Source organism: Mytilus edulis, chromosome 3, assembly GCF_963676685.1.
Source record: "Mytilus edulis chromosome 3, xbMytEdul2.2, whole genome shotgun sequence".
Lineage (NCBI taxonomy): Eukaryota > Metazoa > Mollusca > Bivalvia > Mytilida > Mytilidae > Mytilus > Mytilus edulis.
Genome location: NC_092346.1, coordinates 43831793 through 43851082, shown reverse-complemented (window position 1 = coordinate 43851082; position 19290 = coordinate 43831793). Strand labels below are relative to the sequence as shown.

At 31.6% G+C, this 19290-nt stretch overlaps 2 protein-coding genes across 2 annotated transcripts in view; one reads left to right on the top strand and one right to left on the bottom strand.

Annotated features, from left to right (window-relative positions):
- The window catches only part of LOC139514266 (dynein axonemal heavy chain 6-like), a 162974-nt gene that overhangs the window by 72832 nt on the left and 70852 nt on the right, over positions 1 to 19290 (top strand). The window contains exons 64-68 of the mRNA XM_071303270.1: positions 10258 to 10353; positions 11707 to 11847; positions 12293 to 12508; positions 12928 to 13046; positions 14430 to 14541. Coding sequence (XP_071159371.1) covers positions 10258 to 10353; positions 11707 to 11847; positions 12293 to 12508; positions 12928 to 13046; positions 14430 to 14541 — 684 coding nt within the window. The remainder of the gene's footprint in view (positions 1 to 10257; positions 10354 to 11706; positions 11848 to 12292; positions 12509 to 12927; positions 13047 to 14429; positions 14542 to 19290) is intronic.
- Positions 4721 to 9011, bottom strand: LOC139514267 (uncharacterized). Its single transcript, XM_071303271.1, has 2 exons — positions 8094 to 9011; positions 4721 to 5869 (listed from the first exon to the last, which is right to left on the bottom strand). The coding sequence occupies exons 1-2, from the start codon at positions 8896 to 8898 to the stop codon at positions 4815 to 4817; spliced, it is 1860 nt and encodes a 619-aa protein (XP_071159372.1). The 5' UTR covers positions 8899 to 9011; the 3' UTR covers positions 4721 to 4814.

Genomic DNA, 19290 nt, shown 5'->3' with positions numbered 1-19290 from the left:
AGTGTACATTGCCAATGCATTTATTAAATATAATATGTACTAATTCTGTTTTGTTTTGAGTACACAAAAAAGGTGATAACGTAAGACTTAAAAGACTATCTTACCCTCACTATATGGGAATCACTGTCAAATTATACATATATCTTCCAATCATGAAAGCAAAAGGAGTTTGGATGTTCTTTTTAAGATAGAAAATTATGCCTTAATTTACATCTTAAGTTTTCTAAGCAATGCCAACAGATGGGCAAGTTTCTGCTATAAGGATTCATTCATTGGGTCTGTTTTATTCTTAATGTGAGATTGGTAGAACCCAACAGTTTATGCAATGGCTACACATTGTTTTTCCTAGAGTTAAATATTGAATCAGAATTCTGAAGTATAGAGGACTCAAATATGCTGATTTATAGAAACAAGATTATCATTAATTTAGATCTTGTAAAAAAATTAGTAAAATATTGGTAAATAAATAAATAAGATTTAAAGCATTGTGGATGCAGGATTTATTTAAATGCTAGACATGGTCTAGGAAATTGAAGTAGTTCTCAAGATTTGAAACTATCTATTATACAGCTCTTTATATAAACCTTTTATTTAGTCAGTCTTTACGAGATGCAGAAAAAAAGAAGAGTTTTTTTTTGGAGTAACACATGATGTACCAATATAAACATATAATATATATACATTTCAATTGGTTCTCAAATTTTAGCACCAGTGTAGAAGCAGTTAATCTAACAGCAAAATGTAGGAAAAGCAATTTATTTAAAAGACTGATTAATAGTTAGCAAATAGCTTTCAATAGTCTAAGAATAGTACATGGAAGTAAAATATAGTATGATAATTCCATGATTATATCAAATCAAATGCGAGACATTTTCTTAATATTATACCTAAATATTAAAATGTCACTGTTTATTTTTTATTTTTGCTCATTATAAGCATAAAGTTACAAAAATCTAGTCTGGTCAAAGTCAAGTTGTGTATTATCTATATGCAGGAAGGTTTTCCGAATGCATGTGATTTTAACCTCGGAATTGATGGTAATTATTCACTTTTCAATTTCCATATTACCAGCCAGAATAATATAAATATATAGCATAGAGTTAGTATCTTATGCAAGAATATGCTACACAAAATTGAAATGTGTTTATTTTAAACAATTACTTTGAATTTTGATTCAATTTTGTTTTGAAAGATGTGATTATTTAAATCTGGGGACAAATGCAAAATTCTTCTGAGTGACTAAGTTAACCAAATGACTGGGTTGAAGTCACAAAATACTACCAAAAGCTGTTTGGTTGATATATATTGAATCATATCAAAATGTATAGGATTCAGATGAGGTGAACCAAGACAGAAATAAAATGAGCATTTTTGATAGTGAAACCATTTCTGAAATAACTAAGAACACTTAAGGATACTGCAAGTTAGTACAAGTGTTTTCCATATTGCCAAACAAGTGTTTTTCTTTAAATACAACTATAGAACTATATTTGACAAGTTGCATTTTAGTATTTCTGATAGCGAAATAATTTCTGAAATTAATATAAACAATTATCAAGAGCAACATACAAGAGTTGTTCATTATGTCAAATTTTTGTTTTCTTTAAATTTGGAACTGTACATGGCAAGATATTCTAGAAAGTTAACCGTTGTCAAATGTTAATTAGAAATATCAAAACATTTTATTTTAGACAGATTTTTCATAGCTGGAGAAAATCATCTGTTAGCATTCTTTTTGGACTTATAAGGACAACAATCATGGCTTTAATTCAGCTCAACATCCAAATGTTCTGTGGAAGCAGTATATCAATGGAAACATGTATACTGAAACTTTTCCACTGATTTGTCCTTTTCTGTATTTTTACACTTGAGTAGTCCAATACAAAACAAAAATATAATGGGTCATGGTTGAAATGGTAGACATTGTATTCAAAGGTTCTACCACTCATAGAAATTTTTATCAGATTTTTTTAAATTTAGTCAGTTTAGAGAATTGTCATTATACAATAGTACAAGACTTCTCTTGATGAAAATATTTTATTCTAAATCTATAAAATATTAAAAGTAGTATATCTAGCAGAGAAGCAAATTCTCAGGGACTATAACTTTAAAAAAGTTTAAAGATTAATCCAGATTTAGCATAATCATGAAACAACTTTGGTTTGAGTCTTTAATAAACTTTGATTGTATTAAGGACACCTATTTACAAAGTATATTTTAATTGATTATAATTCTTTAATTAAGTAGAAAAGAATTTATTTCCAAAGATGTGATATTGATCAGGTTATCAAAAGATGACAGCAATCATATATTATCTGTTATTATATTAACATAGAGAAAACAATGGAAAGTTAAAGAAAGGTAATAATGTTTCCAAATAAACTTAAGTTTCAAAGTGGAAAGTAATGAAATTAAGGTTGGATTAGTTCTTGTCGATTTGTACAAGCAACAAGAACAACCTATTTAGAAATAAATGCTTATTTACTGTTGCATAAATATTACAACACATTTAGCTCATAATGAAGGAGCTTTAATATAATTATTTCTATACTGACCTGCAGATTATTTATTCATCAGATATAGAAAGATGGGGTATATATACATGTGAGTACCATTGAGACAACTCTACATCAAGTCTATTAATTTTGCATACTTGTATTTATACAATCTGCAAAGTTTGCCATTGATACATATAGTTATGCAGCATTTATACATCATTCTCCAGACAAGAAAAATATCCCACTTAAAACAGAATTCTGTTAGAGTTTGTATGTTTGATACTATGAAGATTTGTCTCATTGGCTCTCATACCAAATCTTCCATATCTATTATAGCTTGATCCTAGCATGAAACAACCAAAATAACATCAACAAGATTCATTCTGCCAACGACTAAGGGCACCAGTATGTATGATAGTGTGTGTACCAACGCTTGTGGTCCTGAATACTCTTGGCAAACCAACATATACCAAAACTACAATTACTAACTGTATATAACTAAGATAAGATATAAAACTAAACTATTTATTAAAACAAAATCTAAAACTCGCTAAGAGCTAAAAAAATATTTTCATATAACATAAAAAAAAAACATACTAAATAGTAAAACATTTACATATTAATACCTTGATGTAACATTTGGCTTTCTAGGGGGCTACTCATTAGAGTTTCTGAAGAATAACATACACAAAATATATACAACTTATGCCTGTGGTAGATCCGAGCAGACAACACATACAAAAAAATATATATTACTTATGCCTGTGGTAGATCCGAGCAGACAAAAGTAATTTGAGAACCTGTGGTAGATCCGAGCAGGTGAATGCGAATAAAAATAGATTCTGCGGTAGATGCCAGCAGATTACCTAATGCGAATAAAAATAGATCCTGCGGTAGATGCCAGCAGGTGTACAAATGTACTTAATAATTTTAAAAATGTATAAATGAATTGGGGGAAAATAATTTCCCTGAAATTATGTTGGCCTGGTGTTCTTAGTGAATAGTGTATCTTAATTCTATTGTTTGTTGAACAAGTAGCCCCAATTAAAACATGTGCTGAAAGGGGATGGCGGGAGGGTCAATTTAAATCTCGGAGATACAAAAATGGCTGCTGTAACTGCAACAAGCTTTATAAAATGACCACATATCCCTTCCCTATCTGTAATGTGATATGTCAAATCCTTATCTTATCTCTGTAGACAAAAATAACTTATTAAAGTTTCTGCTAAAATTGAACACATGATGAGAAGGGTAACAGATGATGAGGACAAAAACGTAAAATGTATAAACTCCAATTTAATGCATTAAATTCCCATTTATACATCATTCTCCAGACAAGAAAAATATCCCACTTAAAACAGAATTCTGTTAGAGTTTGTATGTTTGATACTATGAAGATTTGTCTCATTGGCTCTCATACCAAATCTTCCATATCTATTATAGCTTGATCCTAGCATGAAACAACCAAAATAACATCAACAAGATTCATTCTGCCAACGACTAAGGGCACCAGTATGTATGATAGTGTGTGTACCAACGCTTGTGGTCCTGAATACTCTTGGCAAACCAACATATACCAAAACTACAATTACTAACTGTATATAACTAAGATAAGATATAAAACTAAACTATTTATTAAAACAAAATCTAAAACTCGCTAAGAGCTAAAAAAATATTTTCATATAACATAAAAAAAAAACATACTAAATAGTAAAACATTTACATATTAATACCTTGATGTAACATTTGGCTTTCTAGGGGGCTACTCATTAGAGTTTCTGAAGAATAACATACACAAAATATATACAACTTATGCCTGTGGTAGATCCGAGCAGACAACACATACAAAAAAATATATATTACTTATGCCTGTGGTAGATCCGAGCAGACAAAAGTAATTTGAGAACCTGTGGTAGATCCGAGCAGGTGAATGCGAATAAAAATAGATTCTGCGGTAGATGCCAGCAGATTACCTAATGCGAATAAAAATAGATCCTGCGGTAGATGCCAGCAGGTGTACAAATGTACTTAATAATTTTAAAAATGTATAAATGAATTGGGGGAAAATAATTTCCCTGAAATTATGTTGGCCAAAATGAGCGAAATTAAAGAGTGAAAGCCCCCAAGAAAAGATACATCAGATATGTAAAAAACAGTAACTTATAAATGTATGTACATTGTATCTATATGATAAAACAAGTAAAAACTAATACAAATATATAAAATTCTGTACATATACATATACATGTATTTAACTTTACAATATGTGCCAATAAAATGAAATGATGTATAAAATCTACTAAGAGAAATGTTCGCTTAAAAACACATTTTATCTTGAGCTGCATGTATAGTTTTAGGGTTGGTTCTAATATAACGTATGTAACAATCAGATGACCATCTACCTAGAGTTTGAATAATGTGGTCTTCTATTCCTGCAGCAGCTGCAGATGTAGCTGCTCCTATTCTAAATGAATGCCCACAAAATTTATCATCTTTATACCCAAGTCTAAAAAGTAAATTTCTCAGCAGAAAAATAAATCGATCCCTTGATAAGGGAGTATGGTCATAATCATCATTAACAAACAAAGGTGAATGAGGCTTAGCTCCTAAATCAGTTCTGAATTTGATATATTTTCTCAAAGTAGCTACAGGATGAAAAACATTGTTTTCAAAGATAGTAATATTTACACCTTGCCTGAATGGATCACACTTAGAAGAATGTAAATGGAAAACTAAATTTTGTAGTGACCCATCTAGAGAAATATCTTGAATAGAAACAATGTTATCCTTAGAAAAATCTTTACTCCGACAAGTAAATTCTCCACATCGGAGGAATCCAAAAAAAGCTAAATTAAATGCGCTTTGTAGCATTAAATCAATCAATGGAGAAAATACCCCTGACCTCAACAATTTACATAGCTCTTTTAAAATTGTAGAAGTAATAGGCATTCGCTTAGGACGTATATTACACTGAGACTTTTTTAAACCTCTTAGAATGCACTGCAAACGAACCGTATTTGCTAGCGGGTCTGAATGACCCTGTTTTAAAAAGTAGTGTCTTATACCTGCTAAATACAATTTAACAGTTGAATGTGCTAGTTTTAATGAATTTTTACAAAAGGCAACAAAAAAAATTAAACAATTCTCATCTATAAATGGCAATGCATTTAAAAAACAGTCTTTTCCATTCATAACCATAAAGTTTTGAAAACATTTAACACCAGTCGTATAAGCTTGCTTTGTACTCTGACAAAGGCTGGCTTCCCATAATTCCTCAACTTGGTGAATCAACTCATCATTAACTGGGATGGCTTCAGGCAAGGTGTTGGTTCTTGATCTGCCAGTGGTTGTAGTGAACGAAACTTCCTCATCTGATAACGAGAAATAGAGTCTGCTACAGTGTTTTCGACACCAGCAATATGTTGTGCATGAATGACAAAGTTATATAGAGCAGAAAGATAAGTTAGTTTCCTCACAAGTTTCATTATACTCTGGATTTTTGATCTTCCTTTGGAGATAATCTCTACGGTACTTAAATTGTCACAGAAAAATAATATTCGTTTTCTACTCCAATTGTGACCCCATAGAGCACAGGCCATCACTATAGGGTACAGTTCAAAAAAGGCCATAGACGTTTGTTCGTGTAAAAGTTCTGATGTAAATTCGCCTTGAAACCAACTTCCCTGATAGAATCCCCCGAATGATTTAGGTGTAGCATCTGTGTAAAGTTGAATGTCTGCAGCTTTAATAATGTCATCATTAATAAAAAAAGATATTCCATTCCAGTTTTTAAGAAATTGAGACCACATTGCCAAATCAGATCTGCAATTCTTAATATGTACATGGTGTGACAATTTTTTAACAGTTGTTGAAAGCTTAATCAAGTGAGACACAAATGATCTGCCTGGTAAAATAACTCTACTTGCAAAATTTAAGTGTCCTAGCAGACTTAAAAGTTCCCTTTTGGTACATGTATTGCGTTTAGAAAAAGATTCAATAACTTCTTGAATTCTTGCAATTTTCTCTTTAGGCAAACGCGCCTCCATCTTTATAGTATCAAGAAAAATACCCAAATATTCTAAAATGACACAAGGACCTTCAGTTTTCTTTTTTGACAAAGGTATACCCAAAGATGAAAACATTTTTAACACATTGCTCATAATTAGCTGAGCATTATCTGCTCTAGGTACAATAATTAAAAAATCATCTAACAAATGTAAAATATTTACAATACCATAGTTATTTCTAGCTATCCAGCAAACAGCCCTGGATAGTGTATCAAAAATTTTGGGACTTGATCTACACCCAAACACTAATCTCTTAAAAAAATAAAACTTTTTGTTCCACTGTATACCATGATATGGCCATAATTCTGATTTAAGGGGAATAATTTTGAACGCATCGCAAACATCTGTTTTTAGAAGCCAACTTTTACTACCTAACTGCTTTATAATATGAGTAGCATCATCAATAGAAACATACTGTAAAGAAAATTCTTCCTTATCAATAAGTTCATTTAGACTTGGATTGTCCTCATCCTCATGTGGTGCTGAAAGATCAACAATTAAACGCCTTTTCTTACTATATTTATGTTCGGCTAAACCAATTGGATTTATGCGATAATTGCTAAAAGGAATATCGTTAAAAGGTCCAATGAGGTATCCTTTTGACACTTCAGTTTCGAGTAATTCTGACACGCAAATAGGATTTGTAGATGCTGACCTCAAATTTTTACATATAATAGACTTTGACGGGAGAGTCTTTAACCCAGTGTGAAAACCATATCTTAACCCGTTTATCAAATAATTTTTAAAAGTTGAGTCCGGATGTCTACATAACTCTTTCTCCAAAACATCTATATTAACAGGTGTAGAGACAGACATGTCAAAATTAATAGGTGTATCTAATTTTTCCTCTGTGTGTGGGGCCCGTTCTTTTGAGGCCCCTGAAACTCGTTTTTTGTCTGCTGGCAGTTGATTTTTGGATGATCCCCTTTGCAAGCCAAACACACATGGGCATTTCTACAGCGTGGCAGAATACACCCCCTGTGTCCGTTGAAATTGTTACAAATTTCTCTTCCAGAATGAAAAACCCTTTCCCTACCATATGTATCCTGGGAATCATTTATTTTATTTCCTGATGACCTTTGAGTTGCAGAACAAAATCCTGAAGTGTGAAAGGTACTGCCACAATTATTACAGGTGTTAGGCCTTATATTTGTGAATATATTACAAAATAAGGTATTGTTCCGTATGGACCAATCAACTGCCATATTATTGTATCGCAAATGTGCAGCTGAATCAAGGGAAAATCTCCTATGGTACTCATAGAACCCATTGCCAGGGTATCGCGATGCCATGTCTACAATGTCTCTCTCATATGTGTCGAGCTCACTCCTACGGTGGGGGAACGCTGAACACATAATGTTCTTGTAAATCCCAAATGCTTGTATAAACTCCCCAATAGTCAAAGATCTGTTTAACCGTGGGTCCGGTTTTGTATGAAAACTAGAAGTTTCACTCTTATCTTCCCCGTCTGTAGTACCCATTCCCACATAATACGGGATTAGAAGTGAGGATAGGTTTATGTCCATACCTGATATGATGTTTCTCCTTAATTGGGGTGTTACTGTTTCCACGAACGGCAGAGATTCGGCTGAATAGCCTCTAGGTGTTTGAACATAACGGTTGTTCCTAAGAGCTTGTTCCTCGCTGCCTGCTGCAGCTGTTGGCAATGCATTACTCTTCAGAGCGGAGTATGCTGTCTCCAAATTGAAGTTAAGACCATTGGAATTGACTTCACTTCTTGGATTTCCGGTTGAACCGAAAGTAGGGATCCCCGTGTTTCCGGTTATCGTTGTTGATGTTGCCTGTTCACGCGCGTCCACTGTTCTCTGGGTAATAAGGGTATTAACTTGGCCAGTTAGTGTTGTAACATTTTGTTGTAAGGACTGCACTGTAGTTGACAGTCTTGAAACAATGTTTATTAGGGTTCTATTGTTTGTTTCTACCGATGCATCTTGGGATGCCGCACTTCCTAATAAGGCATCATGCACGTGGTCGGTTGTTGTGTCTGTGGCAGTTGGATTCTGGGATCGCGCACTTCCCAATATGGCACCATGCACGTGGTCGGTTGTTGTGTCTGTGACAGTTGAATTCTGGGATCGCGCACTTCCAAATATGGTATTAGCGTGGCCCTCGTTGTTTCTCCCCGCATCGGAACTAATATTTTCTCTCGACTCGCGGAAAAGTCTGACCAATGCCATTCTCCTCGTATTAGGGGGAATCCTTATTCCTCTTGTGTTCAGTTCTTGTCTTAGTTTGACTAGAGTCCAATTTTCAGGCATTTCCGGATCGTAATGCACGTTTGTCCTTGTCCCCGATCTACGAATTGGTCCCATGATAACGTAAGGTTTAGAATAAGCAGAATACAAATATAATACACGCAACTAGAATCGTCTTTATGAGAAAAATGAAAGTTACAAATTCTGGAGAAAACGGTGTTCTATTTAAACAAGATAAACAGCACGAACTAAAGTACCTTTGTTGCTGATTCTGAATGTTTTAAACGTAAATCCGAGTTACTGGAAACGAAACAACTTCTACTTAGTGAACGAATGTCAGTTGAGAATAAACATACGAATACTGTATATATATATATCCAAATAGCAAATATAATAGAAGTCAAATCAATTTAAATCTCGGAGATACAAAAATGGCTGCTGTAACTGCAACAAGCTTTATAAAATGACCACATATCCCTTCCCTATCTGTAATGTGATATGTCAAATCCTTATCTTATCTCTGTAGACAAAAATAACTTATTAAAGTTTCTGCTAAAATTGAACACATGATGAGAAGGGTAACAGATGATGAGGACAAAAACGTAAAATGTATAAACTCCAATTTAATGCATTAAATTCCCATAGCTTCATTGTATAATAAATTCAGTAATTTCGGTTTTTACTAATATCCGTATTTACAAAATTTAATGGAGTTACTTTTTAAAAAATTTCACATAATTTTTTATATGTTGAAATTGTATGTGTGTGAGAGAATTTATCCTCCACCAAATGAAATACTGCTTGTTAATCAGTAAATATTCTATATAATATAAATGTAATTTCATGGTAAGTATATTTAACCAAATTCATATAAAATGGTAATTTTTGAAATCTCAAGAAGAGATTTTATATGAATTTATAGGGTTAAATATACTTACCACAATCCACCACCACCCCTGGAATAAATTCAGTTTTTTGTTCACTTAATTGAAATTATTCAATTAAACGACAAATTAAAACTAAAGCTAGTGTATGTTACACAGGTGAACTATGACGTAGGTGAGTACATCTCATGGATGTAATTTTTAATCACCTAGTTAATTGCGATGAGAACTTGTTGTGAAAGCAAACATATTCTATATAATATAAATGTAATTTCATGGTAAGTATATTTAACCCTATAAATTCATATAAAATCTCTTCTTGAGATTTCAAAAATTACCATTTTTTCAGGGTCTTGTCTAAAGATTTCAAAGCTTACTATGCACATTTAAAAGAACAACCTATGACTTTTTTGAAATGTTGTAAAAAAAATCAAAAACCTATATTGTGGTTATCTCCCATGGTAAATACTGAGGTTTATTCTGACCCCTTCTTTACAAGAAAATTAAGTATTCTTTTTAGACTTCGAACTCAGTAGTGTCACATATATTTGCATTGAAGATAACATATATATCATATCATTTTTCATTGCAGATGGTAAAGCCTAAACAGAAGCGTGTTGAAGAAGCAAAAGAAGCACTTAAACTTGCAGAAGGAAGTCTTGCACAAAAGCAAGCTAGTCTTCAGAAGGTATAATACTTTTAATTTTTGGAAAGATAACAGCCACAATTAAAAAAATACTAGATAAAAAATATTTCTTAAATGGTGGGCAAGCGTCCATACTATATGTGAAGCTCAAAATGGCTTTTATTTATGCAAGTGTCCATACTATATGCCAAGGTCATAATGACTTAGTTTTGGCTAATTTTGAATATCTTCAAAATAACAGAGACCACCAGTGGTGTGAAGGTTTTTGATGAACAAATGGATCAAGAAAGATATAAGTGTACTAGAATATCCTTCTGGTCAATCCTACCTAAAAACCACTAAAAAGGTATGACTTATAATTTGTTTTGGCCTTGAAAAATGATAAAAAGCAAGAAACATAACAGAAAATGTTATAGTTTATGATATAATAAAATTGAGAATGGAAATGGGGAATGTGTCAAAGAGCATAAAACAGACAACAGCAGAAGGTCACCAACAGGTCTTTAATGCAGCGATAAATTCCTGCGCCTGGAGGCGTCCTTCAGCTGGCCCCTAAACAAATCAGTGATAATGAATGCCATACTAAACTCCAAATTGTACACAAGAAACTAAAATAAAAATAATACAAGACAAACAAAGGCCATAGGCTCCTGACTTGGGACAGGGGCAAAAATGCAGCGGGGTAAAACATGTTTATGAGATCTCAACCCTCCCCTATACCTCTAGCCAATGTAAAAAAGTAAACGCATAACAATACGCATATTAAAATTAAAAAAAAACCAATTAGCGTGTACAGGTTACAACACTTTATTAGTGCTCACTGTTACTATGAAATGCAATTATTGATTCTTCCCAACAGTGAAAGTTTAGATCAGCTTTATATAGTATTGGCAATTATAAAGTGACATTTACATAATTGTTTTCTAAACTTAAAAACCACGAAAGTTAATCCCCACGAACTTACTTTTTGATACAAAACCACGAAATTTTAACCCCACGAAAATTAATGTTTATACAGTAAATAACAACAGACTACTAGCAGTAACTGACATGCGAGCTCCAGACTTCAATTAAACTGATTGAATGATTATGTCTTCATCATATGAATATTCGGCACAATCCTTCCTGTTAGGGGTTTAGTATCATACCATCATAAAATATATGAGAAGAACATAACCCATGTCATGCCAACAACTGTTGTTTTTTTTTTAAATGTGTTTTGTTCTGATGCAAAGACCCTATAAGTGAATCAATATTAACGCCAAAATATGCAATCTATAATGACCTGACAACAGTATCGTAACTATATCCCTTCTAAATAAATCTGTTTAAAGGTTTTGTTAGCTTCTGAGACTGTTCTATATTTGTGTAACATTTTATCCTTTTATAATTCAGATTCAGCAGCATTTGAACATGTTACAAGACAGATATACAGAAAGTGTCAATCAAAGAGAATCATTAAAACAAGAGAAGATAACTACTGGACTACGATTACAAAGAGCTGCTGTGCTCATTGATGCACTGGCTAATGAGAAGGTAATTCTTTACTGTCTGGTGCAATAATAGGTTTCAAAGATACATAAGTAAAAGCTGACTCTGCAATGTCAAAAGAAAAGAAAAAGGGAAAATATTACTAAATCCTTTATTGTAATCAGTGCAAAATCAAAGTTAAATTCAAGAAAATCTTCCTTTTGCAAATCACAAAAAAAATATTTAAAATAAAAATGTGTTCATATATTGTAAGGAAAAGATTTTATGATAGACTTGCTGGAACAATGATGCTTAGTTCTTTTAAATTTACATTTTGGTATTACATGTTTGTCTCCAACAAAGCAAAGTGTCTTTTTATGAAATAAACATGTTATCCACCTGAATATGCTTGCAATGTTTGCAGTGTGATGTTAAGCAACCATCAAACAATCAATTGTTTCTAAAGTAGTCATGCACATGTAATAAACTTCACTTTGTCTATTCTGTTTAGGTGAGGTGGCAGGAATCAGTGAAGACACTAGAGCTTAAATTACAAGGCCTAGTAGGAGATACATTAGTGGCTGCTGCTTCTGTAGCTTACATTGGACCATATACAGCTAAATACCGAAAAGATCTGCTGGTGTCATGGGTAGACATGTCTAAATCTGCTCAGATACCAATCACTGACAAGTTTGATCTAGTCAAAAGTACTGTAGATGCTCATCAGGTAAGACATGAATCTTATCTTCAATAAAAGATATTCGCTCTCCTTGTTTTTGAATTTTTGACATATATGCAGAATTGTTTACCCATGTAATGCCAGTAAAAATTTTGACCGTGTTCCCTTACTTTTCTTTTTATAATTTTATTGGATATGGTTTAAAAAGCCATATTTGAAAATCTTATTATATCCTTGTTATTTTTTTTTTTATTTTTGAAATAACAATTGTGCCAATATTAAATAAATAAAGAATCTAGAGAGAATCATTTTCTGCCAAATTATATCTCAAAAACAAGCACACAGACCCTACAACTTTTTAAATAGGTCAAACTGGAATAAGATGCAGGGGATTTAAAAGTTGAATATATAATAAATGTATTGATATAGTTAGGTATAGGACCTAATTAAATGTATAAATATTACAGGTTTTGAAGTGGCAGAACGAGGGATTGCCACATGACAGCCACTCTACAGAGAATGCTTTAATAGTAAAGAAGGCTCAGAAATTTCCCTTGTTCATTGATCCACAAGGACAAGCTTTCAAGTAAGTTTTTTCTTTTATTATTGTAGATTTTTTTCCATGGCTAATTATCAAATTTTTCCTATGACTTAATAAACCATATCAGTTGCTGTCATACACTCACACTAGAAGAAGTGGAAACCCTATGGTCTAAAATATCTGTACATTCATACCTAGTGTTTGCTTCTTTTGATGAATGCTTGAACCAAAACAAAATCTGTCACTATATCAAGCAAATATAAATCTTAGATGGGGCCCTAAACTCAACAACTGTCTGTCTGTATGTTGAATCTTACATGGCCTAGCAACCATCTTTATCTTTGTCTTGATAATTTGAAACTAAGACAGGGCATGAAGCCAGTTATCATGTCTCTTTGTATATTATTGCAAGTACGTGGTGTACCAGTTCTCATACCCAGTATCTCATGATAATTCTGTCGTCCTTACGTTTTTCCCCATTACTCCAATTGATTCATTTCAACACCTTCTTAAACTATATTTGTATAAAAGTACTTATTTATAATGAAATCATTGATTAATTCTTGGAACAGAAAATTAAGAGAAACAAAAAAGATTATGCTACAGGTATTATATTTTCTCTGAATTTAATACTCTTTTAATCATTATCTTAAATCTTATCTCCTCTTGTGTATTGCTAAAAGGTAGTGGAACTAATAAGAAATATATCTCATAAACATCGGTGAGAATTACTGCCTACAAAGTCATGTGGGACCACTGGAATAATTTTAGAAACAATAAAATTTGTAATGTCCTTTGAGAAAGAAATTGCAATATGGAAATAAGTTTATGGGATAATTATATTTCTATTTCATTGTATAATTGACTTGACTGTTCTCATAATTGTGTTTCTTTGATGATATTTTAAACCTGAAATTCTTAATGGAATTTTTTTTTTTTCGTTTTTAAATTCTGTTTGGGTTATTACATGTATAAATCTTTTATTGTTAGAAAGGACCGCTCAGAAATTTTCTCGACAGTAAATAAAGTTATGTTTTATAAAAAAAAAATAATAACATGTTGTTTTTTTTTTTTTTTCCTTAAATATAATTCATTTTTACATTTCAAAACACCAAAATTCTATAAATCCTCCATTTGTAGGAAAAAGGAAAAAAAGACATCTTGCATTTTTCAATTTTATTTATTTTTTAATCTGAAATTCTACCATAAATCTTAGGCTGTAGGAAACATATATATTTTAGCCCCTTTGATTTTCTACAACATATTTATGATGATATAGTTACAAACTTAATCTGAGAAAACACTCAATAGTAACTTTGACTACATTAAGTACCTGCGTAATTATTTTTTGTATGTATTACATTCTATTTCACCTTTCTTATAAATAATACAAAATTTAACTTATTATTGGATATTTTATTCTCACAGCTATATAAAGGAAATGGAAGGAGCAGGATTAAAGATAGTGGCGGCATCAGACCCTAATTATATGAGAACTTTAGAAAGTGCCATCAGAGTTGGAGAGGCTATGTTACTGAAGGTCTGTACCTGATTTTCTACTTCAAAAAAATAGTCCCTTTTATATACCCTTAATCTAATGGACAAAGGGAGATAATCAATTGATTCTGATCAGAAATATAACCACTCATTTGTTGCCCGTTTTTTTTGCTATTCAAGTCATCTCTTTGTATAATGCTTATAGTAAACGCTGTCTTGATACCAGTTTTGTTTATGATATTGTAAAGGGATCATATTATAGAAATCTTAAAAGGTAAGTTCATGATTGGTTAAAATTGGTCCTAAGATTTAGATTGTTTTTTTGTTTCAAGGTCTATAGTAGGGGGTTCAATATACCGCAGGGGGGTCAAAATACCATGGCTAAGTGAAATTTTCAAAATATCTTTTCCAGTATATTAAATACATACAAACTACTTATTGGAGTAATATAACTATGTTAAGGATTTAGAATAGCTTGAATTTTTGAAATTCTAGGTCTATAGTAGGGGGTTCAATAAACCGCAGGGGGTTCAAAATACCATGGCTAAGTAAAATTTTCAAAATATCTTTTCCAGTTTATTTAATACCTACAAACTACTTATTGGAGTAATATAACTATGTTAAGGATTTAGAATAGCTTGAATTTTCAAAATTCAAGGTCTATAGTAGGGGGTTCAATATACCGCAGGGGGGTCAAAATACCATGGCTAAGTAAAATTTTACAAATATCTTTTCCAGTATATTAAATACATACAAACTACTTATTGGAGTAATATAACTATGTTAAGGAGTTAGAATAGCTTCAATTTTTGAAATTCAAGGTCTATAGTAGGGGGTTCAATATACCGCAGGGGGGTCAAAATACCATGGCTAAGTAAAATTTTCAAAATATCTTTTCCAGTTTATTTAATACATACAAACTACTTATTGAAGTATTATAACTATGTTAAGGATTTAGAATAGCTTGAATTTTTTAAATTGAAGGTCTATAGTAGGGGGTTCAATATACCGCAGGGGGGTCAAAATACCATGGCTAAGTAAAATTTTACAAATATCTTTTCCAGTATATTAAATACATACAAACTACTTATTGGAGTATTATAACTATGTTAAGGAGTTAGAATAGCTTGAATTTTTGAAATTGAAGGTCTATAGTAGGGGGTTCAATATACCGCAGGGGGGTCAAAATACCATGGCTAAGTAAAATTTTCAAAATATCTTTTCCAGTATATTAAATACATACAAACTACTTATTGGAGTATTATAACTATGTTAAGGAGTTAGAATAGCTTCAATTTTTGAAATTCAAGGTCTATAGTAGTGGGTTCAATATACCGCAGGGGGGTCAAATACCATGGCTAAGTAACATTTTCAAAATATCTTTTCAAGTATATTAAATACATACAAACTACTTATTGGAGTAATATAACTTTGTTAAGGATTTAGAATAGCTTCAATTTTTGAAATTCTAAGTTTATAGTAGGGGGTTCAATATACCGCAGGGGGTTCAAAATACCATGGCTAAGTAAAATTTTCAAAATATCTTTTCCAGTTTATTTAATACATACAAACTACTTATTGGAGTAATATAACTATGTTAAGGATTTAGAATAGCTTGAATTTTTAAAATTCAAGGTCTATAGTAGGGGGTTCAATATACCGCAGGGGGGTCAAAATACCATGGCTAAGTAAAATTTTACAAATATCTTTTCCAGTATATTAAATACATACAAACTACTTATTGGAGTAATATAACTATGTTAAGGAGTTAGAATAGCTTCAATTTTTGAAATTGAAGGTCTATAGTAGGGGGTTCAATATACCGCAGGGGGGTCAAAATACCATGGATAAGTGAAATTTTCAAAATATCTTTTCCAGTATATTAAATACATACAAACTACTTATTGGAGTATTATAACTATGGTAAGGAGTTAGAATAGCTTGAATTTTTTAAATTGAAGGTCTATAGTAGGGGGTTCAATATACCGCAGGGGGGTCAAAATACCATGGCTAAGTAAAATTTTACAAATATCTTTTCCAGTATATTAAATACATACAAACTACTTATTGGAGTATTATAACTATGTTAAGGAGTTAGAATAGCTTCAATTTTTGAAATTCAAGGTCTTTAGTAGTGGGTTCAATATACCGCAGGGGGGTCAAAATACCATGGCTAAGTAACATTTTCAAAATATCTTTTCCAGTTTATTAAATATTTACAAACTACTTATTGAAGTATTATAACTATGTTAAGGAGTTAGAATAGCTTGAATTTTTGAAATTGAAGGTCTATAGTAGGGGGTTCAATATACCGCAGGGGGGTCAAAATACCATGGCTAAGTAAAATTTTACAAATTTCTTTTCCAGTATATTAAATACATACAAACTACTTATTGGAGTATTACAACTATGTTAAGGAGTTAGAATAGCTTCAATTTTTGAAATTCAAGGTCTATAGTAGGGGGTTCAATATACCGCAGGGGGGTCAAAATACCATGGCTAAGTAAAATTTTCAAAATATCTTTTCCAGTATATTAAATATACATACAAACTACTTATTGGAGTAATATCACTTTGTTAAGGATTTAGAATAGCTTGAATTTTTGAAATTCTAAGTTTATAGTAGGGGGTTCAATATACCGCAGGGGGTTCAAAATACCATGGCTAAGTAAAATTTTCAAAATATCTTTTCCAGTTTATTTAATACATACAAACTACTTATTGGAGTAATATAACTATGTTAAGGATTTAGAATAGCTTGAATTTTTAAAATTCAAGGTCTATAGTAGGGGGTTCAATATACCGCAGGGGGGTCAAAATACCATGGCTAAGTAAAATTTTACAAATATCTTTTCCAGTATATTAAATACATACAAACTACTTATTGGAGTAATATAACTATGTTAAGGAGTTAGAATAGCTTCAATTTTTGAAATTCAAGGTCTATAGTAGGGGGTTCAATATACCGCAGGGGGGTCAAAATACCATGGCTAAGTAAAATTTTACAAATATCTTTTCCAGTATATTAAATACATACAAACTACTTATTGGAGTATTATACCGCAGGGGGGTCAAAATACCATGGCTAAGTAAAATTTTACAAATATCTTTTCCAGTATATTAAATACATACAAACTACTTATTGGAGTATTATAACTATGTTAAGGAGTTAGAATAGCTTCAATTTTTGAAATTCAAGGTCTATAGTAGTGGGTTCAATATACCGCAGGGGGGTCAAAATACCATGGCTAAGTTACATTTTCAAAATATCTTTTCCAGTATATTAAATACATACAAACTACTTATTGGAGTAATACAACTATGTTAAGGAGTTAGAATAGCTTGAATTTTTGAAATTCAAGGTCTATAGTAGGGGGTTCAATATACCGCAGGGGGGTCAAAATACCATGGCTAAGTGAAATTTTCAAAATATCTTTTCCAGTATATTAAATACATACAAACTACTTATTGGAGTAATATAACTATGTTAAGGATTTAGAATAGCTTGAATTTTTGAAATTCTAGGTCTATAGTAGGGGGTTCAATAAACCGCAGGGGGTTCAAAATACCATGGCTAAGTAAAATTTTCAAAATATCTTTTCCAGTTTATTTAATACCTACAAACTACTTATTGGAGTAATATAACTATGTTAAGGATTTAGAATAGCTTGAATTTTCAAAATTCAAGGTCTATAGTAGGGGGTTCAATATACCGCAGGGGGGTCAAAATACCATGGCTAAGTAAAATTTTACAAATATCTTTTCCAGTATATTAAATACATACAAACTACTTATTGGAGTAATATAACTATGTTAAGGAGTTAGAATAGCTTCAATTTTTGAAATTCAAGGTCTATAGTAGGGGGTTCAATATACCGCAGGGGGGTCAAAATACCATGGCTAAGTAAAATTTTCAAAATATCTTTTCCAGTTTATTTAATACATACAAACTACTTATTGAAGTATTATTACTATGTTAAGGAGTTAGAATAGCTTGAATTTTTGAAATTGAAGGTCTATAGTAGGGGGTTCAATATACCGCAGGGGGGTCAAAATACCATGGCTAAGTAAAATTTTCAAAATATCTTTTCCAGTTTATTTAATACATACAAACTACTTATTGAAGTATTATAACTATGTTAAGGAGTTAGAATAGCTTGAATTTTTGAAATTGAAGGTCTATAGTAGGGGGTTCAATATACCGCAGGGGGGTCAAAATACCATGGCTAAGAAAATTTTCAAAATATCTTTTCCAGTATATTAAATACATACAAACTACTTATTGGAGTATTATAACTATGTTAAGGAGTTAGAACCTTGAATTTTTGAAATTCAAGGTCTATAGTAGGGGGAAATTTTACTTTGCCATGGTATTTGGACCCCCCTGTGGTATATTGAACCCCCTACTCTAGGCCTTTAATTTCAGAAATTCTGGCAATTTGAACTTTTTTATGTAGTTAGAATACACCAATAAGATAAGATAAGATAAGATAAATTTTATTTTCCAAATTAGGTCCCCAGGGGGGCATATACACATAACATATATGATTGATACAACATACAGTATTTTACATAACATTGTAAAATAAACTATTGAAATAGTCATACAGGTATTATTTGTTAAATAAAAAAGTATTTGAGAGTTGCTACTCCAGAGATGTGGCAAACCCCACTTATTTATTTACTTTTTTTTCTCACTTGATTTTATAATATTTTGCTGAAAATGTATAAATATAAAATATAAAATATAAAATAAATGATTGTTTAGCTGCAACAGACACCAAGGGACGAT

Coding starts and splice junctions, on each gene's coding strand:
- LOC139514267 (XM_071303271.1), bottom strand. CDS start 8,898: ATGGGACCAATTCGTAGATCGGGGACAAGGACAAACGTGCATTACGAT. Junction 5,870..8,093: donor AAGGAGAAACATCATATCAG/GTATGGACATAA, acceptor TCTCGTTATCAG/ATGAGGAAGTTTCGTTCACT.